The sequence below is a fragment of the Cheilinus undulatus genome, linkage group 11 (genome assembly GCF_018320785.1).
Source record: "Cheilinus undulatus linkage group 11, ASM1832078v1, whole genome shotgun sequence".
NCBI classification, from domain to species: Eukaryota; Metazoa; Chordata; class Actinopteri; order Labriformes; family Labridae; genus Cheilinus; species Cheilinus undulatus.
In genome coordinates this window covers 2937622-2962054 of record NC_054875.1, presented here as the reverse complement: position 1 = coordinate 2962054, position 24433 = coordinate 2937622, and the positions used below count along the sequence as shown (strand labels likewise).

Sequence of the window (24433 nt, the reverse complement as noted above, 5' to 3'; positions counted from 1 at the left end):
TAGCTGGTCTAAATGATCAAAAACAGACATTTATTGTAGATCGTTGAGCTCTGTTGTTGAGCTCAGACAGCACTGCTGTTACACAGGAAACAGGAAGCACATGTGAACTCAATTTTAATTTAATAAAATAGAAAAATAATAAAAATAGTTTAATCTTCAACATTATTTTCACATTCATTTCATACAGAATAGTCTGTGCACTTTCATAAAGGTAAAATATAAAATGCTATGGCTCAGAGTTGAGCGCTGCTTTCAAATACATAAAGATACCACAGAGTTCAGTTGATTTTAGTGGTAGTTTGATATTTTAATCTGCAGATCAGAGAGTTCGTCTATTCTGCAGCAGATTTGTTTTCAGTGTCCAGACGGGGATGAAGCCAGGTTCCAAAATGAAGCCGGTCCGGCTCGTTCAGCAGAAACTTAACTGAGTTTTCCTTTTTAAAAATACATTTTATTTCTATTTTCTCTGGCTGCTCGAGAAGAAACTGGAAATCTTGCTTTGTGTCTTGAGAGGCGGCGATGATAAAACTGTAAAAACAAAATAAAACGAGCTGTAAGGTAATACATGAACATGCGATGCTTTTAATACTAATAATAACAATTTTATAGGGTTGTATGAAGAAACGTGTTCAATTTTTGCTCATTATCACAAACAAAATACACACTGCCATTTATTTAACACCAATCCTCCGACATAAATTCAACAAAAAGCCCCAAATGTGGACGTTACTGCAGGTCGGTTTAACACAGTGATGCAAACACAATAGGATAAAAAGAGTATGAGGCAAAATCCTCTAGTCTACAGGGGTTTCCGTACCGTTTTCTTGCTGCTCTTCACTCACAGCAGCAGGAACCTCAGCAGCAGAGACGGGCTGACCAATCAGAGCGTCCAGCATCTCTTTGTACTGTTTCTTATGATGAGGGCGAATAAACGTGCCAAATCCTGAAGAAAACAGTTATAAACAATTATAATAATGATGAGCACACCTTTAAATATGACAAGAACATAAAAACTCAGCATTTAGGGATTTTAACTTACGGACGAGCAGGCTGAAGTCCTCGTCTTTCTCGGTTAATAAGCTCACCACGGTGCTCACCAGGCTCTCGTAGCTGTCTGTTTTCTTGTAGTTTAGAACGGCCTGAAAGAGCTGAGACGACTTTTCTGCTCCCAAAGATTTTTTCACATCAGCTAGAAAAGCAGCATGGGCTTCATTTTTGGGAGCAGAACCTGAAGAAAAAGAGGCTTTATTTATTAAAATTCAATATTTAATGTGATGATGTTGAATGGAATGTTATTTTTATGGCTGCAGCATGGGTGAATAGACCAGGAGGTCCATGATACAGAGATGAGTTTGAGGGATCGAACTCACTTCATAAAAGACACGTCCAGTTACAATTATGAAAACTGAGAATTTCTCTGTCTTTGAAAACTTTAGGAAATGTTTGAAAATTAAACCTAAATTAAAAAAAAATCTGAATAGTTGCTTTTTTAAATGAATATAGACACTCTGACAGATATTCTACATAATGCATCTTTGAGCCAGAGTTAGCTATAATGCTAATTTACATCTGTGATCCCTGAGCTGGAAGATGTAAAAAAAAATACAATGAAAAACTTAAAAACAGCATGCTAACAGTTAAAAACCAAACAAACTCAACTACAGTACATCAGATAAAATAAAATGTTTAACTATAAACTCTAAACCCCAAATAATTTAGAGATAAAATGACATTCAGTCCCACCTTTCTGCTGTTCATTGAGCTTCTGCGGTTCCCTTAACCCCTGCTGGCTCAGGTGTTGTCCTCCTTGGTTGAGCTGTTGTGTGTTCAGCTGAGAGCAGGTAGACGTCACACCTGAGGAGGCGAGACCCACAGCAGGAGGTTTGTCTGAAGCTTTAAAAACAAAAGACAGAAAAAGACAGGGTCACTGTGCTGTCAGATAAATCATCAGGGACCATTGAACAGATGTCACAGCCCCGTCTGAGTGTCTGCTTCTGTGATACGTGTGTCTCGTACCGCTTTGCAGCAGGGCTTTCTTCACGTCCTTTGCCAGAGAGTGATCTGGTTTGTATCCACAGCCCTGACCCGTCAGCTCCACGCATTTTTCATCAAACTTCTTCTTATGGTGAGGACGAATGAACTGGTAGAGGCCTGAGACACAAAGGAAAGGTTGCACATGGAAACACAAACGCACCCCATCATGGATGCTCAGGTAAATAAAGAACACAAAAAAACAAACTGACTTAAGATATGAATTGACTTAAACAGTATCTGATACATCATTTATAAACAAAGCAATGACTGCTTTACTGATGCTTTAGTAAAGTATTATTTAAGGGGTGTGGTTAGGGGTTAGGTTATGGTTAATAATGCACCAATAAAGTAAATATAGCTGTGTTGACATATAAACCAGTGATGTTTTGTAGGTGATGACTTAAGCTTCACTAACGCTAAAACGGTGTCGTTTTTATAAAGTGAAATTCAGGGGACTCACCCCGGAGCAGACTGTGAGTGTTAGCGTCTTCGGTCAAAACAGCAGTCTGCATCAGCAGAGCATCGAGGTCGTCCGTCTTCTTGTACGTCTGCAGAGCCTGGACGATACGGTCGAAGTTCACCTGGCTGAGACATTTCTTCATGTCTGCCAAGAAGCTCCTCGCCCTGCTGGCTTTAACTTCATCAGAAACATCTGCCGACACGCTCTTTTTCTGCAGCAAAGACAGGGTTAAAAAGATCACGTCTGCACTGTGTTTCATAGAAATAAAATCAGACTTCATAAATTTATCACTAAATCTCTGATCAGCACCAGAACTGTTTAACAACCCCCATGTATATAATTGGTACTTATCATCTCATCAAATATTCCCACATAAGGGTCCCATGGCAGAATGAGCACAGAAAGAACTTTTCTATTTCATGTAGATAAAAAAATGTTTAACAGAATGTTTTATTCACTCAAGTGGGTGCTTGATACTTTGATTTATGCAGATTAATTCTTTCTGTAATCATTGGTGTTGATTGCGTTGCTGATCTGTCTAAACTAGGGCTGAATGATTTGCAAAAATAATCTAATTGTGATTCTTTTTCCAAATATTGCGATTGCAATTTAATATGTGATTATTCTTGGGTTAATCTAATGTATTTTTCGACAAATTCATGCAATAAATAATTCCATAAATAAGACCATGTGTGTAACTGACCGCATAATGTTGTATTGATTATATTTCAAATTGTTTTGTTGCTTTGATGGTGGCTTGGTTTTGGGTAGTTTTGGTTTGTAAATATTGTTGTGATTATTGTCGATCCGGGCGACTCATCTACAATTACGGCAACAAGCCTCACGGCGGCACTCTTGCCTTCCCTTGTTGGTCAGTAGTCTGTATCACCCAGGTATTTTACGACCTGCCGGGTTGACGGCAGAAGGAATCTACTGTCCCGGTAGCATGAGTGAGGGACGCAGCAGCGCCGGAGACCAGACTGTCACGCACTGAAAGAGTAAAGAGACAAACGAGGACCTTTTTTTGTTCGACTTGAAGAAACGACAGTATGTTGATTAAACACATCGTGTTTAGGAGTTTGTGGGGATTTCATGTAGCCTAACGACCTTTGGTGAGTGGACTGAGGTATGTAAGAGTTGTTTATGTCTTGTTAAATTGTATCTTTGGTAGAGTCGCCCAGTGGTCATTTGTTAGGTGTGCGTCTACATGCCGTTGTTGGCGTGTGACGTCACATTCTTGTTAAGGACATTTTGTGTATTTTCCTTGCACAAACTTATTCGTTGCCTCAAATGTTCATTGTTTATCTGAGATACTGTGATGCAATATGAAGCGTGTTAAATATATTGTTTGTTCATCTTTGATGATGTTTGATTTGGGGGGGTTTGTGCATTGTTGTCAGATGTGAATTGTCACTAAGACTTTGACTTTTGTTTTAGTTTTCACGGTGCTTTGAGTACATCAATAAACCCAACGAGAAGCATTAGTCGAGACTCGCTGCATTTTTTTACCACACCGGGGGCCGTTACAATGTGTACTGAAAACAATGAAGCTATTTTTGAAGCAATTAATCCATAGTAGAATGAATCTGAATATGGGGGTGCAACAAGCTTTAAGCTGTAAAGGAGGCGGCTGGGGTGGAGGAGGTGAAGCTGGCTACCAGCTGATCACAGCTGGGGTGTGACTTTCGTGAAGTAACACTAGGCCTCATCAGTTTTAGATAGAATGAGCTAACTATTTTTGCTCATATTGCAAATGTGATGTCATTTGCTTTGTTTAAGGGCACTATTATATTTATGTCCCTCATTTTAAGAAAAACATACACAATACACGAAAAGGAGGATTTTTGTAAACCATTATAAAAAACACTGACACTTGAATGTTTGCATAATGTGCATAAAATCTCTGCCGCTGCAAAAAATTTATTTATTTAAGTGCTATTTTGACACATTTCAAGTTGAAGGAATATTGCAACTTCTGCGACTTGAAAATTGCAGCAGGCCACATTAAGATCTAATCTAATTTGCAATTAATTGCCCAGCCCTAGTCTAAACCCAAACTGTTCATATCAGCACCTTCACTCATGCTTCATGTGTTTCACTGCAACTCAAAGTATCGTTTCTAGCACCAAAATGAGATTTTTTTTCTAGACTGAGGCCAACCCGACTCAGTGGAGGCTCTGACTTTAACATGTGATGAAGATTACAACGCTTGGCCTTTCATTGCTAAAGGCAGAAAAAGAGGAACGTGGCATGTACCTGCTCTTGCACCAATTTGATTTTCCTTTTGCCTCCCCGCAGCTCATCTTCCATCCTTTTGTCATACTGAAGAGACAGCGTGGATAAACGGTTTGCCTACAAAAGAAACAGACAATTGATCAAACAGTAAAGTCCTACTGGTGATAAAATCACAAACAGTCCGACCTCACTGCTGTTGTCACGTTGGTAATCGAAGTTCTGACCTACTTCACAGCATGAATCTCACTTTTATCACTGTAAAAGTGGCTGCTTTATGATGTCTTTCCCTGCAAACTCTCTTTCAATGAACTGGGACATGTTGTTAATAAAGTTGTTTTAAGCTTTTTTTGATCCAGGTTGAAGGTAAAACAACTAAACCATCTGACAGAATACAGCTTACCCGCTCCTCTCCCACAGCAGAATCTCCGTCGTCTCTGCTGCAGTGGTCTCCTCGCTCCAGAGCATCCAGCAGGTTGACCGGTCTACGGTGGCTCTCCTGAACTTCATGTTCATACTCGATACAGATTCGGGCCATCCCAGTGGCTCCAGCATTTTCATCTAAAGAAAAAAGATTCTTATGAAATACTGAGCTGCATATCCTTGTCTAAACGTTTAGAAGTTCCTCTTTTCTACTTACTGAGTCTCCTCCTCTTCAGACTGGGCAGGTGGGTGTCCAGCACCTTGGCTTTCTGTGCGCTAGAGCTTTGGGAAGAGGGGCAGGAAGAGAAGATGGAGGACTGAGTGTTGGGTTCCCACGAGGCTCCACAGCTCTTTTCTGGAGCCTTCTTCTCTACGTACGGTCTCTGGGACAATCAAACACAGCGAATATGGTGAATAAAAGCTGAAACATTCAACATAACACAGCTCAAACTCAACCAGGTCAGACTTTAGTGGGCTGATATGTTTTCATAGAGCGTTTGGGACAGCTTCAGAGTATGTGGTATACTTAGCAAAAGAAGTGAAACATTGAACTCAGCTGTGCTCACTTTTAGAGATTAGTCTTTCAGTACAAAAATCAAGACATAGGTCACATGTTCTTTGTTTAATCTTTTACCTCAAAGTCTTGCTCTCACACTCCATTCTCCTTAAATGGACTCACATATGTTGCTGTGAGCGATTTATCCAAAGAACACCAGGGCTTTTAGTTTTTGTCAGTAACTGTAAGGTTTCTGTAAACCCTGTGAAAGCTCAAACCTACCAGCTTCTGTGCGACTCTGAAGAACTGAGAAACGTCACGGACAATATTCCCGAAGCTGTCGTAAAGACGAACATAAGGCCTGACCCATGATGGAAGCTGAGCCCGGGCAGACGAGCCTTTAAACCTGACAGAAAACAAACACATTAGTCCAATGGAGCGGGAGTTTACAGAATCACGATTCGGCTTTTTGAAAGTTTGCAGAGCTGCAAAAAAAGTACAGCACAAAAACTAGCCAGGAAGGAGAATTAACTCTAGAAATAAAATGACATTTTTTGTAAAGAAAGATCATGTAGCTAATAAAAGACATCTTATTCCCCATCAAAAATATTTGTATCCTTTGGGATTTTACTAACACCATTGTCAGGCAGGTTCTCTCCTCGTACACCGGATTGTTTGGTGAATTGGTGACTCTAAATTGCCCGTAGGTGTAGGTGTGCTAGGTTGTATGTCTCTATATGCCAGCCCTGTAATTGATTGGTGACCAGTCTAGGGTCTACCCTGACTCTCTTCCAATCACAGGGATAGGCTCCAGCTCCCCAGCGACCCGGAATGGGATAAGCAAGTGTGTGACCTCCAAAGTCCAGTTTGTTTGACCAGTGTATTGTCCTGGACCAGCTCAAGCAAAGCCCACTTCCTTGGCCCTGGCACAGAGGGAAGAGGTGTGCTTCAGCATGGTACAATTACTCATGCATGTGCACAAGCAGGGGTGCACAGTGTGGGCATTATGCACAATTGATCTGACTGTTCCTCTAAACCAGTGGTTCTCAACCGTGGGGTTGGGACCCCATTGGGGGTCGCGAGACACTGAGAGGGGGTCACCAGATGCCTTAGAAACTAAGAAAATTTTTTAAAGGACACTGTTGCCACTTTACACCAATTTGACTGAATTTTAACCCTTTTTCATCACTTTTTAACACCAATTTCGCCAATGTTATCAGTTTTGCCACTTAAAAACCACTTGTGTCACTTTTTTATCCTTTCCACCACTTTTTCTGCCAGTTTTTGTCACATATAAACCAATTCTGCCACTTTCTGCCTATTGTTGCCTCATTATTGCCACTACCAACCACTTTTTACACCCCTTTATGCCAAATTTTAACCACAATTCACACATTTTTGCCAGTTTATATCAATTTTTCATCCCAGGCCACCATTTTTCCCCCAATTTTTTTGCACTTTAAAGCTATTTCCGCCACTTTATAATCCCAATTTTCCACTCTTTGTACCTGTTTTTCCCATTTTAATCAATTTTTTTGGTTATTTTTGCCACTTCCATCTAATTGTTTATCACCTTTTATCTCTTTATGTTCTTTAAAACTCCTATTTCAACACCTTTTCCACCAATTTTCACCATTATTCACTAATTTAAGCAATTTTTCACCCATTTTTAATTTTTCAATAAAAGTTATTAACATTTTAAGAAGGCTATTTACTACACAAATGAATAGATAGAGATATTTGTTTCTTTGATAAGAGTTATTATTATTTAGGTCACATATAAAATATGGTTTTCACAGCTCAACGTCCCAATGGACCATGGTTTTGCTGCTGGGTCCCAGAAAGCCCTCCCTCATGGCTGATAGTGGAAAAAAAATCCTGAGCTTGAACTTTTTCCCGACTGGAGGACATATACATAGGAAGGCCAATAGCGACAAAAGTGGATCTTTGCAATATAGTAAAAGTTAATGGTCGCTAAATGACGTAACCGCCTAATTTGCATAATCAGCAGTATGCATTCAATTGTAATGGACGCTGTAGGAGAGAGGAAAAACATCATGAGGGAGAGAAAAAAGTGAGTTAAAAGAACTTTAATATGTGTAGAACTACAAATGAACTTGCTTCTGTTGATTCTTGTTTTTATACGTCACAATTCCAAACGTCCTCCTTTATCTGGGCTTGGGATAGGCAAAAATGACTCTAGAGATACTCTGACAGAGTTACTTTAATTTTTTTATTTTTAGTTTATTATTCTATTTACTGTTCTATTTTTCTTAGAAAGTTAGTTTTCTTATGTTTAGTTTAGTTTAAAACCTTATGGTCCCACTTAAAAGCCTACACCAAATCCCAGTGAAACATGAACATTTTTGACCATACCACTTTACTCGATGAATCAGGACGACCTGCGATATCTTGAGTTTGTGTAGCAGATTGAGTTTCAGCTCCTTCATTATGGTTGAGCAGTTTGTTGGAACCTGGACTCTTGCTTCCAGTGAGAACTTTGATGAATACATGAAGGCAATTGGTGTGGGCTTTGCCACGACTGCAGCTGAGCGGGACACTGCGCGAGGATTGGGCTGCCTGTGAGTGCTGTTGGACGGGGAGGGGCCGCATGGCAGCACCCGCGGAGCAACAACGATGTGTGCTTTCACGTCAGAGTCTCCAAAAATCTCCAATAACACCAGAAAAAGTCACTAGATTTGTCGCTAGTCACTTTTTTTTGAAAAAGAGTCACTAGAGGGGTCTGAAAACTCCCTAAATACAGCGACAAAGTCACTAAGTTAGCAACACTGGTAGGGATTCATCAGCGGTAGATTCACTGAACGGCAGAGCAGGAAAACAACCTAAGCTTTGACTTCCGCAAGACCCGCCTCCGCTGTACTTCTGATTGGCTAGTAAGCCTAGTGTGACCCACACTCTACTTCTGATTCGCTAGTAGGCCTAGTGTGGTTGATGGACAGCGTCACTTATCTTTACTGACTCGGGACTTGACATCAGGCTGTCCCGCATGAACAAGTTCACAAAAGTAGTTTTTTTTTTTCACAGCAGTCAAACGCCGCCATGCCGGAAATCGGGCACGGTGCCGGAATACTATCACCCCTGCCTCCCCTTTATCTCTCTTATGCATGGCCTTGTCTCCACATGACTGTTCTTGAATGTGCATGGCTGTGTTCAATCACCTTCAGGTACAGTGGGGGTTCACAGTCTCCGGCAGCTTTATTTTGGGGGTCGCGGGCTGAAAAGGTTGAGAACGACAGCTCTAAACAATGACAAACAAATGACTAGCATGGCCTAAAATAAGCCACAGTCAGTAAAGTTGTTGTCATGTTGTCTGTTTCTCTGCTGACTCTGAGAGTACATGTCCTGTTAGCTTACCCCCACAGTCTGAGCCTTTTAGCCTCAAAAAGCACCAGTGGAAACAAACTTTGAACTTTGATCGGGGACATTTAGATTTAAGACTTACACTGCAGCCATTACAGCCTACTTCATGGCTATATGCTAAAGCAGTGGTTCACAAAGTGAGCCGTGGGCCACCCAGGGCAAACGGCAAGGGATAAGCGCCACTAGTTGACAACTTCTGTATCGGAGAAGAGGCACAGGTAACTGATGTCACATCAGATTCAACGATGTGGTTGCAGTTCAAATCCAAGACACTGTCTGCATTTTGAACTGGAGTGGAAAAAGGTGTTCCCACCTCAAGGCAGGAGAGCAGCCACTCTTCTTTGTTGTAACATCCTTCCTATGTGAGATAGATTTTCTGCTGTTGTATTAATGAAGGCAAAATACAGATCAAGACAAATAGAAAACTGCACCCTGGACCTGAGGAATCAAGCCTACAAGATTCACTGAAACTAGTGCAGGACTAGAAATGTAAACCTTAAAAAGATTTAACCAAGTTTTCTTTTTTTTTTTTTTGAGATTTATTTTTGGGCTTTTTCGTGCCTTTATTAGAGAGAGGGCAGTGGATAGAGTCGGAGACAGGGAGGGGAGTGGGGAGAGACATGCGGGGGATGGTGCCACGGGCCGGATTCGAACCCCGGGTCGCCTGCGTACATGGTGCGCGCCTTGACCACTCGACTACTGGGCGCGCCCCCAAGTTTTCATTTTTAAGGAATTGTTCATCTTCAGAGTCAGTTTTAGGCCAACAGTTGTTATTTCTACAAAACATGGCGCTTTATGTTGCAGTCAGTTTGAATTTATTAACAAAAATCGTGACTGGCGGCATATTTTTCTATCATTTACGTATTTTTAGAGTTAGGGGTGGGGGGCTGGCAGAGAAAGTTCAGCATTATACTTGAGCAATTCCAAAATTTTTGTACCATCTAGCCATTAAGACCCCAAAGTATTGGAAATATATATCTGGATTTATGCATCTAAAAAGCTCTCTAAATGGAGCCAGTTTCATTCATTTATTTACACATGATTCATAGGTCAAATATCTTCTGAACAAAATCATTTGCACAAAACACAAAAGGAAAAGGAAAAAGCCTCAGCTATCATTTCAAAATCCCTTCTTAAGTCTAACCAACAGGCCAAAATTAACTTATACTGACTTTAATATCATATAAAACAGAGAAAAGTATACACTCCTCACAAGCAAAATAACAAACCTAATGAATGTTTGATAGTTGTGACAAAAATGACTGAAATCAGCCCTTGGCTTTCAAAAAAGCTAGGTGTGTATTTCCTGTTTGGTCTAAAATCCCCTTAAAATGAATCTGGTGATAATTGTGCTTTTTCTAAGCAGAGGTGTAAGCAAAAAATACTCCATCTGACCTCTGATCACACAGGAAGATGGCTCCATAGTCTTCTTTGTGGCGAATGACTCGACCAATGGCCTGATTTACGGCCCTGAAAGCCTGCTGCCGGTACCACTCCTGACCAGAGAGGTACTAAACCACAAACACAGAGAAATAAAATCAACAGCTGCAATTAAAAGGACAAAAATAACCCTTACTGAACATTTGCTCCTCACCTTCATTCCAGGAACTTTCTTTCTGCTCATCTCATCCAGAAACTGCATCTTCAGGATGACCCGTGGGTCCATCTTTGGAGGGAAAGGAAGGCCGGTGATGATGACTCCACGACCGAAGGTGTTTGCAAAATCCAGACCCTCACTGGCCTGAAATGGGAGACATATTCACTAATGATGTGCAAAAAGCTGCTCCAATTAAGGCATCCTCAGCTTTAAAAACACACGTGGATCAGGCTCTAAAAACATCACTAATGGCACTAATGAGCTTTTATTTCTTCCTACTCCTACACACGAGCCTTATGAAACAACCGTGATGATGTATCATCACTTCTACTACCTTTAAGAGGAAAGAGTTACTTTCTGGTCATTTAATGTATGAGGATAACACACAGCTGATTCGTCACTAAACCATAAAATACTGACACGTGAGGTCTCTCCAGACTTGGGGAAAAACCCTCACCTTTCCTCGGCATACGGCGAAAAACGACCCCCCTTTGGATGTTTCATCATTGACTTTGCTGTAATATCCGTCAATAACCTGAGAACAGAAAGAGAGAGGAAATCAAGCTTTACTTTTACAACAAGAATATCACGAGACCTGTAAAAACTTGAAATAGGTGGGATGAGTTTTCAAATTTATGCAGGAAATATGTTATAAAACATGCCTCATTAAAGGTGCCTTTTCCTTTAGGCTCAACGAACATGGGCTTCAAATTCTCTATCCGATCTGCGTGTCCGTTAGCCTGGTTAGAGACAATACGGTTACTCATCCTTCACAGCAACACTTAAATCAGAAATCATTAGGGTGATCTAGAGCAGTATTACTCAACTCTGCTCTGCAAAAGAGCCACCTTTGCAAGAGCCACAAACTAAGTGGTGAAAAGTGGCAAAAACGGCTTGAGGTAGCAGTAAAAGTAAGATGGCAACAACGGTCAAAAAGCAGTGAATATAGATTTTAAAAAAAAGCAAAAATTGGGAGAAAAAGCGGAAAGAGTCAGAAAGTAGCAAAAATGGGTGAGAAGTTACAAAATAATGAGTTAGAGGTGGCAAAAGATGGACTAAAAGTGGCAAAAACAAGGCAAAAAATGAGTGAAAAGTGACTAAAATAGGCAAACAGCAGTTAAGAGTGACAAAAATGGAAAATATGGAAAACAACTGGTATCTAATGGCAAAAGGATGCTCAAATGGGCAAAAACGGGAAAAAGTGGCTAAAAGAAGTGGCAAAAATGGGGAAAAAAGGAAACAAGTGGTATTTAATGGCAAAGGTAGCTTGAATGGGCTAAAAGTGGAAAAAAATGAGGGAAAAGTGGCAGAAAAAAGTGGCAAAATGGGCAAAAAGTAGGAAAAAAGTGGTAATTAAAGACAAAAAGTATCTTAAATGGGTAAAAAGTAGCAAAAAATGGTAAAAAGGGGCAAAAAGTTTCCCTTTTTCAAGGATTAGTGGGGGAATAATATTTCAAATTAAGACATAAAAGAGCCACATGTGGCTCATGAGCCACACGTTGAGTATCACTGCTCTAGAGGCTTTAATTTTCCTTCTAAATCTCCACCTACTCTCCAGAACTCCAGAGTTTTTTCCATTAAAGGAAAGGAGGGAAAAAACACCAGGAGGCCGTGAGGAACCACACGGCTCAGATTGGCTGAGGGGAGAACACAACAATGTCATATGAACATCTACACAATCAAATTTAAACACCACAAAAATAATGGGAAATAAAAACTCAGCACTTAAAAACATCCTTTCAGTCTTTAATCTGCAGCAGTGGCAGCACACTGACTACTTATAATGTGGCTGCCACCGCCTAGGATTAACCCCAAACACTGAGAGGTGTCATATCAGCTTGAAAAACATGGTAGGATAAAATCATCTCACCAACAGTGTTTCCTAAAGACGACATGTTTTCAGGAACAAACCTGCCACAAAAGTAAAGATGGTTATTTTACATTACATCCCAAAAACAAGAGGGTAAAAATATGTACGCAATACTGCTGAAGTGTCTCAGAAAATGGAGGAAATGTTTCTGACCTTCTGTCAAACGCTGAGCTCAACTCCGCCCCATCCGGACCTCGATCAATCACGCTCACAAAGATCTGATCACGCTCGATGACGTGGCTGTTCTCCAGAGTCACCGGAAATTCTCTGCAGAAAAACACAAACACAAGAGATTCAGCATAAAGGTTCATGGTCTCATAAAAGAACAATATGAACTGGTCTTATTTATAGTGCTAATAATTTCATGTGATAAACGTGATGAATGTCTTATTTGCTGCAGTGCTAATCTATATTTTATTACCATTTGTTAAATTTAATTACAGTTAAATACATCCCTAATAAAACTTTGCTGTGGAGATTGTTAACATAGACCTTTTTGCAGTTTTATGTCCATGAAGCTCTGCAGGTGATCTGAAAACACAAGTGACTCACATTCTCATCTCAGAGGTGAATGATGTTAGCGGGGAGAGCGTCCCACTTGTCAGAATGATGCAGCGGACTTCCTGATTCTTCAGATCCTGCATGCTGAAGCCCGGAGAGAAACACCAGTAACTCAGAATGTTTCCTACAAGACAAAGACCCCGTTTAGTGAAGACAATTCAGAGCACAGGAAGCTGAGATCAGGAGGAAAATTACCTTGTTTCTTTGATGAAGATGAAGCCCAGACATCAGTGTTCTTCCTCTTCTGATGGCTGTTGTCTTGATGGATATGAACCTGAGACAAAGAGACACAAATATGGAACCCTCTGAATGAATAACTGATAACAAGTATGCTAAGATGCACACTTAAGGGCACACACCTTAAAATGAGCCGTGTTGGACTGCATCCTCAGTTGTCGATCCTTTTCTGCTGGTTCACCACAAAACACCAGCTAGAAGACGAGGAAAGAATAAATAATCTGTCTGTAATTAAACAAAAACTATCTGTTTATATACGTAGTTCATTGATAATGGAGTATTTCCACCAGGTAGCTCACCTGTATGATATCGGAGAGCTTCTGTAGTCCGCCTGTGTTCAGGAATAATCCAGTCTCTGATGAGAAACGTAACAGAAATCATAAGTTAATAAGAAACATAGCATATGGTTTAAGATCTGCATGATACAAACAGCATATACACTCACAGACCACTTTATTAGGTACACCTCTTCAACTGCTTGTTAACACAAATAACTAATCAGACAATTACGTCGCAGGAACCAACACATTAAGGCATGTAGACATGGTAAAGACAACGTGCTAAAGTTCAAAAGGAGCATCAGAAGGTAGATTAACTGAAGTTGAGATGGAGCTGTGACACTCTGGGATTGTGGGTACTGGAGGTTTTATGCCAAGGTTCATGAATGAATCATGTATTTCTTTAAAAGAAGGCTGTTGTCAAATCAAACAGAGTCCTCTAAAGGAACCTGAATCATCATTCTACACTCAGGTAGCTTGTGATAAACCCAGATGGATGGTTCTGGCATCATAGCTAATCATCAATGGAGAAAATAACCAGGATTTTCCCTTTTTGAACCGAACTATTAGGATCTGCAGGATGTTTAATCACACTTACGTCCTGCTAAATATCCGCTGATCTGCTCCAGAGCTTCATAAACAGGCGTCTTAGTGTCGTAGGTCAGGTGTGCTCGCGCTAACAGCTCATAGATAAAGCTGAGATGGAAGACAGAGATGGACACAAAAACTTAATGTGACTATTTTCATCTGCATTCACGCATCAGCTCACCCTGACTTTGCAGACATTTTGCAGACAGCTGCAGGGAAATGTCTATTTGGTGTTGGGGCAAACAGATTTGGATGTCTGCATGAATATGCAGCATTTTTTTTCTTTTTTTGAAGGGGTGAGGTGCATATGTGAATTATGATTTACTCACATTCCTGGTTTTGTGATGCCTTTGTCGCCTGGTACATCGTAGGAATCGATAGCAGCTTCCAGATCGAGCAGAATCTCTGTCAAAGTCAAAGTTGATCCAACTGATTCAATCTCACTCTATCAATGATTTTTTTTTTTATCTTTGCATTTTAATCAATACTTACGTTTGATTTTAGCAACAGATTGTATGTCTAGTTTTAAGCCTGAAAGAAACAAAAATACAGACATACATACATTATTTTAAATCAGTGCTTTTGAAAACCTGTGTCCATGTAACAGCATCTATAATCAGTCATACCAGAACTGAGGGACTCTACGTTAAAGTCATCTGATATGCCGACGTCTTTAGCCTGCTCGGCCAGCAGACGGTCCACGGCTGTAATCGCTGAAGCTAGGTCGTAAGGCGTCAGGTCGAATGAGGTAGATTCTTCGCATGTTTTCTCCTGCAGACAGGAAACATTAACTCACCTTTAGTAGAAATCTGTACCCAAAAGAACGACCAGCTTCAAGATCCTGCAACTTTTAACATTATTATCAAACACATAGATGTTCTAGAGAAGACCTCCTTCATACAGCTCCAACATAACTGGGAGAAAAAGGCTTGGTTATTCTTGTGAGACCGTTTCATTGCTTGACTGATCAAAAAGATCTAACACGTTAACTGCCCTTAAACTATGATAAAATATATTTTAAATTGCCTTTACTGTGACTGGTAACATTTTAGTTAATGGGTTAAAAACAGTAACTGGTAAGGAAGTTATTTAATAAATAGAGTCTCACCACGTTATGAGCTTCATCAAAAATGACCACGGCTCCTTTCAGCTCGATGTTGTGCGCCCTGCGGCTCTGTGAAACAAAACAATGAAAAAATTATCCCAGCATGCATCTGGATGTGTCACAACAGGGACGACATCACAAAAAATTCTATATTAAAGCAATGACATATATAAAGCAGAGGACATTTCATTAGAAAACTCTCATTTACATGCAATTACATAATCCGTGTTAACAGTCATCACTAAAATCCAGTAGGGCATCCTTTTCTGAAGATACAGATTTCAGTTTTTCCCCCAGTTTTTTTATTTTTGGTGAATAATAAAAAGAAAAACTGTAATACTTATTCAAAACATATGTGCTGTGTTTGAGCTTCTATAAATTTGTCTTTATTACCAAAATAAGGCATCATGGAATTACAATAAAGATAGTGTAGTTACTGCCTTCAAGCAGACGATCCAAAGTCACCCCGACCCAGAAAAACATTTTTAAAATCCTTCATTCCTTTTGCAAAAACCAGCCATAACAATATAAAATGGATGCCATACAGCACTTGTTTTTATCAGTTTTTGCTCTTAAACCCTTGCCCTTAAATGCATGTACTCGGTGAGCTTTCAATGTGGCTTTAAATCTGTTTTAATGCAAGTATTATTTGTTGTTTGAGCCTCATCAGAAAAGAATTTCTGCCACTCCTTGCTCAGACAATTAAATTAATCTAACTGAATCTTAACATATATTAATATATAATTTTTATTTTTCAAATGAAGGACATGAGGGTTTTCTCCTCCTTCACATCAGTCTGTAAGTCAGCTCACCTTTGGATCCAGCAGGTAATTATACGGCATAAAAATCAGGTCTGCTTGTTGCTTCAGTGAACGGGAGAGGTAGTAAGGACAGACCCTGCAGAAAAAAAAAACGTTCAACTTGGAATTATACAGTTGCATACTGCATGCAAAAACTAACACTTATTTTGTAGTTTTCCTAGAGCTGGACAAGTTATGCTTAAAACAGCAAAGCCACAAGATAATATAAAAAAATCCTAGTACTTAAATTATACCCATGCATGATTTATGCCCCTTTCCTGCTTCAGTGTAAACCGGATTCATGCTCCTGTGTCAAGTTTATGCTGCAGTGATGTATGCCACTGCGAGCGCTTCATACTTGCAGGTGTTGTTTCCATGTCTCTCTGCAATACTCTGCCCCAGATCTACTTGGCAGTGTGGTTTTCACGCCACTTCCTGGTCCTGTTGCCAAAATTTCCGTGTTTGGGTTAAAACAAAAAAAACATGCTGAAGTTGGAGCTTACACATTTTGATTAGACGTAGATTATACTGCAGTGGGCACGCAGATGGTCGAGTGGTTAAAGGCGCGACCCATGTACACAGGCGGCCTGGGTTTGAATTCGGCCTGTGGCCCTTTACCGCATGTCTCTCCCAACTCTCTCATCCCTGTTTCTGAGTCTATCCACTGTCCTCCTCTATCTAATAAAGGCACAAAAGGCCCCCAAAAAAGATTATACTGCAGTTACTAAAATCAAGAAAGGAGGAGACATCAGAGAAGGTTGAAAAGAAGGCTGCTGAATCAGCTGAGGATGAAGGAGGGGATGTTTTTCACTTATTTGGCCAATGAGAGAGACTGATATGAGGAAATGCACACCTGATATTCATCTAATTCTATCTCTGTCTGCAGACATTTATCTGACATCAGAATACACGCAATGTGTGTGGAGACATTATTCAGAGACTGTTTTTCACCCCAGTGCTTCCCAGCCAACCAATCACAGGTCTCATGGTCTGCACTGCTGTGATGTGTAGCTACATTTTAGAGTAGGTGCTCATTAGCTACGTGTGTAGTCCTCTGCATGGGGATCAACAGTGTCTACTCTGACACAGAAGCATTAATCAGGCTTTAAGATGAAGTTCTGTGAGAAATCCAATGATGGCTGATTGTCAACCATTTCTGTGCTAATCAAATTAAGTACAAGGATTGTACTGAATGAATTTTAATTAATCAAATGGAGGGCAAATTGTCCATTTACTGGGATGTTGTTAATCCATAGAATATGGATTTTATACAGAAGATTATAAAAATTAAGAGCACAGAGAATTAACATGTTCCAAGCAAAGGTACAAAGCTACTTTAGCTGGTTTTGTGGTGGAATCACTGATTAATCAGCATAGATTTTTAAATCATTTACACCCCTGTGATTAATTCATCAAAATCAATCCAACATTTAGGCAGCAATTTTTTTTAAAATCTTGGTTCCTTTCTGAATTTCTCATGAATACACAATTATTCTCCGGTTCTTCTCAACAGTGATGATTTTAAGCTTTTATGCATCTAAAGTGAGGGTAAAAAGAGAAAACTTGACATTCAGGGGTAAAGCAAAAGACAAACAAATCAGGAAACTCAGTTTTTTAGAAACAGTAACCCTTACCTTTGTTTGTTGCCATATTTGACCAAATCTTCCACGTCAAGGATAGAATTAGACAATTCTCTGTCGGTGCTCTTCTCTAAAGTAGAACAAGATTTTAAAAATCAGTATTCAAAGAGATTTTTGGGCACTAACAGATCTAAGAATATTCTAACCCAGGGATGGAAAAAGATCTTTGATCTCACTGGGAGTAGCCTGGTTAAATAAAGGTTAAATAAGTAAAATAAAATGTCTAATTCAGTCAGAGCAGGATTCTGAATGTAAGTATGACCTGAGAGCCTAACAGGGTCAACATTTAACCATAAACTGTCAACTTCATTTTCATCTTTAATAAATTATGAAAAACAAAAAACTTAAAAACTAAGCCCAGGTAATAAATGGTTTTAAGATTTAAAAAAGGGTCAAAATAAAAAGTTTGAAGGATCAAAAGCTGAAATAAAAAGTCAAATTTATTCATTCAAAGGGTTGCATCTAAGGCTGAACAATTTGGGAAATCAATCTAATTGTGATGTTTTCACCAATATTGTGATTTGATATGCAATTATTTGTTTAGTTCCTCATCTCTTGTATTTTCTGAAAAACACAAGAAATTAATAATTCTATATTATAACCAACACAATTTTAGAGTGAGCAAGGGCTGAACAATTTTGAAAAATTATCTAATTGTAATGATTTTGACCCATATTGCAAATTAAGGATGAATTTTAGTATTGAAGGGAGGGTGATCTTTTTGATTTAATACTAATATTTAATAAGAAAAATGTACAAAAATGAAGAAAGTAGGATTTTTTAGTAGACTATTCAAAAAATGACACATGAATGATTGCATGATATTTAATGCATAACAAAAAAAAAAAGTTTAAACCGGTATTTGTCTCAAATTTCAGGTAAAATAGGCTAAATATTGCAGCTTCTGTGATTTGAAAATTGCAGCAGGCCATATTGCGATTTAATCTCTCTTGAAACACAAAATCAAAAGTCAAAATAATTTATTTGAAAGGCAAATATATGAGATAAAGTCAAAATCTTGAGTTTAAAAGGTAAAAATATGAGTTTGAATTGTGAATCCAAAAAGTCATAATATGGGATTTACAGTCAAAGTTAGGTATTGAAACAGTTAAAATGTGAGATAAAGTTTGAAATAATGATTTATCAGATCTAAATATTTCTTAAAATTTGAAATTGAGAACCTAAAAGGTCAAAATAGGAGTTAAAAAGTCAAAATGGTGACTCCAAGAGGTCAAAATATGAACTAAAAGTTCAAAATCATAACTTTAAGTTGTAATTGTGAGATGCAAAATTGAAAATATGCCATGAAAACACAAAATTTCTTTGCTCACATTTCTGACTTTTTATGTGAACTCTTTACTTCACATTTGTATGACTAAACAAGGATATTTTAAATTATCATGGTTTATATGTGATTTTTATACTGGAGGAACTCTGCAGACCTCATACTGATGGGCCAGTTCTAATAAAAATATAATTTGACCATGTGGGCCGGTTATTACTGTACCACAGGCCAGATTTGGTCCCCGAGCCCTGAGTTTGACACCCCTGCTCTAACATCATTACTGCTTCAAAAACAGATCTATTTAACCCGCAGAAGCCTCATAGGGTTATTGATATTTCCATAGTTCAGTTTCACTTATTAAAGCCATGGTGTGTTCATTTTTCAACTCTTACCTTCGACGTTATTGTAGAAGACACATGACCTGGTGGAAACCTTGGCTCTGCACATGTGGACCTGGTAGTCCCGAGAAAGAATAATAAAATGTATTAGCTCATATTGGTGTATGTGGACTGCTCCATGTGCTTATTTGTTATACTAACCATGCTCCCTGCAATATTCCAGCAAATTCCTGCAATTTTCCTAATTTTTGCCTATTTCGGACACTTCTTTTTGCCACTTTTTCCCATTTTCGCCCCTTTTCACCATTTTTTCCACAATTTTTCACCCCTTTAAGCTACCTTTTGCCATTAAATACCACTTTATTCTTCTTCTTTGCAACTTCTTTTAGCCACTTTTATCCCATTTTTGCCCTTTTTTAAACCATCTTTTGACCACTTAAGCTACCTTTTGCCATTAAATACCACTTGTTTCCCATTTTTTTGCCCTATTTTGCCACTCTTGACTGCTTTTGCCAACTTTAGTCGCTTTCCTCGAATTTTGACCATTTTTGCCACCTTAAACTTATTTTTTTTTTGCTACTTCAAGGCTTTTTTGCCACTTTTCACCACTTAGATTGTAGCTCTTGCAAAGGTATTTTTCAACAATTTGGCTCTTTGCTTGAGCAGGGTGGAGTAACACTGCTCTGCTGTCTTATTATTAACTGGTGCAAACACAGGAAAAATCTTAAAACTAAGGCTGCAGGTACTGATTATTTTGACAGTTGAGTAATAAAATGATTATTCAACCGATGAGATAACGTTTAGCACTAGCAATATTACGTCAAAGCTCTCATTTAGCCATTAGTTTTTAACTCTGACATTGCTCTTTCAAACTAAAATATACCGTTTAAATCTTTACTCAAGCGATTGTTGTAAAAGATGAGATCACCTTAATGTGGTTGCTCTCCTGACGCATCACTTCCTGGTTGATGCACAGCTGCTCTCTAGAGCCGAGCACACACACCTTTGGTCTGAACCAGCAGAGAGACTGACATTATTCATCCAGTCCACCTAACCCATAACAAAATAATGCACATTATATATTCTTTGATACTATTTAAATATGCCAGGGTTTACCTGTATGAGGTGTTCTTTAACTCGTTGATCACTTGTGCCAGCTGAGAGTGAGTCCTGGACGCATAAATGATCTTTGGCACATCTGTGTAGTAGGCTGGAAAACAAGAACACAAAATAATCATGTTTCATGGAGTTACATTTAGTACACTGACAGTGACGTAGTCTTAATTATAGCAATTTCTCTCCAAAGGACAACAGTATAATAAATTCCTTATCCATCTTGCCCCTGGGATGGTAGAGCACTGAATTTCGTACCTTATTGAGACGAGCTTCTTCATTTTAACTTTTTTTAAGGAGCTATAACACTCTCTTTAAGCAATCACATAAACTGAGCTATCTGCTCAAATTTCCACAAGATTCTGGAGCTAATGTGTACACTGAGAGACAGTTTAAGCTGGACAGAACCCTTCAGTGATATACAGTACAATATTTTACATACTTGGTGTGTCTCCGTCTGTAGCAGCCGTCCCCCAGGATGCCAGGGGTGTGTTTGGGAACATCTCCTCTCCGCCCAGCTTCTCTGATATCTTACGAGCAGAGATGGTGTCCTTGAAGTGCTCCCTCCATGCCAGGGTGGCACACAGCAGGCACAGCGTCTTACCTGTACCTGTGGGACTCTCCAGGACCCCGTTCACCCTCTGGAACACACAGGAATGCACAAACACCAGGTTGTTCTCTGTGAGGAGTTTCTATCAGAGCAACAGAGATAGAGCTCTCTTTAAATCAAGTGTGACATTTTTTTGTCAGATTGTGAAGGATGTCAATGTTTTCCAGTTCCTCCGAGGGATTCTGAGGCACTCCCAGACCAGATGAGATATAAAATCCCTCCATCAAGTTCTGGGTCTGCCCTGGACTCTCCTCCTACACATGCCTTGAAGACCTCCACAGGGAGGCAACCAGGAGGCATCGTAATCAGCGGCCTGAACCACCTCGACTGGCTCCCTTTGACTCGATGGAGCAGCACCACTTCTTTTTCTTCTTTTGAGATCCATCTGGATATCCAAGCTCCTCACCTTATCTCTAAAGCAGAGTCCAGAACCCCTTCTGAGGAATCTCATTTGGTTCACTTGGCACAAAAACATCAGCAACCAAACATTGCTAAGGCTCATGTGCCATTTAGGAATTGTGCAGGTTTGCATGCAATTTCTGGCATTTAGAAATAAATCAGTACTTTTGCGTAGGCCTTCTGTTTTTATTACTGCTGTATCACAACAGATGTTGTTATTATATTGATATGTCTTGGCTTTCATGCCTTTATTTAGCAAGGAGGACAGTGGATAGAGTCAGAAAAAGGGATGAGAGAGTGGGGGAGAGACAGGCAGGAAAGGAGCCACAGGCTGCACTTAAACCTGGGCTCATCTTAAACCAAAAAAAGCCATCTGCAGCCCAATACAATCTGTTCTCAACAAAGTTTTAAATTCTGGTACATTAACAACATGTAGCTTTAATTGCATAAAACTGTGCAACTTAGAGGGAGTCCTTTAATTTGCCTGCAAAGTTTAGGGATTATAAACATGAAATTATTCAGTATATAGTACCCAGAGCTTCTGTTTTGGTTGCAGTGGTGTTGAAACAAGTATAGATGACATTTGTTATTTTCATGAATCTAATAAAAGTTTAAAAATCTGGATTATTACTATCTAAGAATCAGAACATTACGAGTATATGCATTTATCAAATGGAATTGTAGTTTTAAAAGGAAAAACCGTCAGAATAAGTGAGTCTGAAAATAAACTGTCATCACTTAGAGTAATTTACATGATAAAAGAGCTGCCACTTCAAATAAAGCAAAAATATAACTTAATTTTTATAACTCAGCAACACCAGTAGTAGTGATTGCTGGTGTATCGGTGTAACGAGTGACCGTGTTAACTGGTGACTTTACAACAAACACGGAAAGTGGCCTGCCTGACTAATGCTGTATTATTTCAGATTCCTTGGTCAAACAGTCAAAGGGTACTCATACGCTTGTAACTAAACTGTTTACGGAGAGGTATTAAGGATTTTAACATCCGTTGCAACTCCAACTACCTCGGATGCATTCGGCTGAAAGTCATCGGTTAGCACGATCGCACATTTCACCGTACCACCTACATCAACTTACGGCTGAGAAACTGTGATGTTAGATGGCGTAGTTTTAGCTTGTGCTTAGTAACATTAGTTGTGACCGAAGTTAACGTTGCTTACCTTCTGAAGACACTCCACCACTTTGCTCATGTAGTCTCTCTGACAGTCATAAGGAGGAAAAGGAAAATTAACCGTCACTCCGTTTAGAGTTAGTGAAGTCATTATGTATCTCCTAGCTTCAGCAGCAACAACAAGAAGACAACGGAGAGTTTAAAAGCGACGCAGTTTCTGAACTTCCCTCTTGACCGCGGGTTAACCTAATCTAACGATTACATTTGTAAGAGTATGGTCAAATTAACATATAAATATGGTAAGTCTAGCTGCCGTGTAGAACAGTGTACAGTTACTCAGCTCTGTGGACATGCCTACTTGGCGCCACCACTCAGTCCAGAGCGCATGCGCACTGTGATAGGCTGCATTCAAGTACCCACAGAGTATGTATGTGTTTACTGTTTCAGCAGTTCCAGAAAAACGCAAAAATGCATTTTTCTTCAGTTTTTTTTTTTTTTTTAAATTTAAGGCTTCTTGTTTGAGTAAAAGAAGCATGCTTGTTGTTATTACATTCAATATTAACCTTCTTAAAATGAAAATATTATCATTTGGGTCTTTCTTTTGCACAAAACAACAAGAAGATGCTGTTATTTGGAGCAAGCATTGTACTCTATTAGGAACCCCAGTGTTGCAAATGTTCTAAAATTCATTGATGGCAACTTAAAAAACTTGGCATGCAACTTCTTCACATAATTCATTTTTTAAGCAATTATTAATCATCATAACTAATTTCATTCAGCATCTTTTTGCAGCCTAAAATGGCCAATAAGCCTCACTGATATTCTTCTTTTCATCTTTAATCTAAGAGAAAGAATAAGTACACAGCTGGTTTTCAGCAATGCAGGAAAGAAAAAGATTTGCACTCATGGGGTTTTTTGATCTGCAGTGATTGATCACATCTAAAAAGTCAGATGAAATATGATCTTTGAATTCTTATCCATTCCATTCCATTTTTCCATGTTACATTTTTCAACAAAACATACCTTTGATGCGTTAAATTAAATGATAAACTAAGGTAATCCCACACTGGGAAAATGTAACACACAACAACCTGCGAAACAAAAGGGACATAAAAGAAATACAAGGACAAAAACAATATTAAATGACTCACAAAAAAGCTTTGCTGCTGGAAAAAAGTGAATCACCTTAAATGTGGAATTACTGATACCAACAATGCACCTGCATTTATCCTTGGACTTCTGATTGGTAGTCAGTATGGATAGTATTTGTTTATTATTTGAGAACACATTTGTTTGTTTGTGAATAAACCAGAAAAAACTAAAATGATTTATGCAGCTGAAATGTCTTTAATTCAACAGCATGGTCTAGCAGACCTTAGAAACATAAACATGATTAATCATCATGCCTTCCTGATTCTTGATGCCACAACGTGTCTATATTTTGACTTTGACTAAGGAAGGCTGGATGCCAAACTGTGTTCACTAGTGTACTTAAGATCTACATGACCAGGAAAATAGATATTTTAACTGTTAACAGAGAGAGTCCGGGAGCTTTTTATACTTAATTCATTGGCAATGTGAAAAATCTTGAAATACTCTTTTGTGAGTCTAACAAGCACTACTCTCTACAGCAGGGGTGTCAAATTCAATCACAGCAGGGGCTGGATTCTGGATTCAGGTCTAACCTGAGGGCCTAACTGGGTCAACATTTAACCAGAAACTTTCAACTTCATTTTCACCAGTAACAAAACATGAAAAAAAACAGCACTAGTGATAAATAATTTGGAAATTCAAAAAAGTTAACATGATAAGTTTAAAGGCTCCAATTTGAGATAAAAATTCCAACTTTTAGTT

The 24433-nt window shown here is 39.0% G+C and overlaps 1 protein-coding gene across 1 annotated transcript; it reads right to left on the bottom strand.

Annotated features, from left to right (window-relative positions):
* Nucleotides 1–103: 103 nt before the first annotated feature.
* rtel1 (regulator of telomere elongation helicase 1) lies at nucleotides 104–22942 on the bottom strand. Its single transcript, XM_041800376.1, has 33 exons — nucleotides 22629–22942; nucleotides 20881–21079; nucleotides 20442–20535; nucleotides 20254–20335; nucleotides 19380–19440; nucleotides 17697–17772; nucleotides 16075–16159; nucleotides 15266–15331; nucleotides 14784–14928; nucleotides 14650–14688; nucleotides 14487–14562; nucleotides 14168–14265; nucleotides 13591–13646; nucleotides 13414–13485; nucleotides 13250–13328; nucleotides 13046–13178; nucleotides 12647–12760; nucleotides 12494–12534; nucleotides 12175–12260; nucleotides 11286–11363; nucleotides 11081–11158; nucleotides 10621–10767; nucleotides 10422–10537; nucleotides 5928–6051; nucleotides 5367–5532; nucleotides 5130–5287; nucleotides 4751–4846; nucleotides 2495–2705; nucleotides 2017–2151; nucleotides 1744–1893; nucleotides 1040–1228; nucleotides 818–943; nucleotides 104–528 (listed from the first exon to the last, which is right to left on the bottom strand). The coding sequence occupies exons 1-33, from the start codon at nucleotides 22728–22730 to the stop codon at nucleotides 458–460; spliced, it is 3549 nt and encodes a 1182-aa protein (XP_041656310.1). The 5' UTR covers nucleotides 22731–22942; the 3' UTR covers nucleotides 104–457.
* Nucleotides 22943–24433: the final 1491 nt, after the last annotated feature.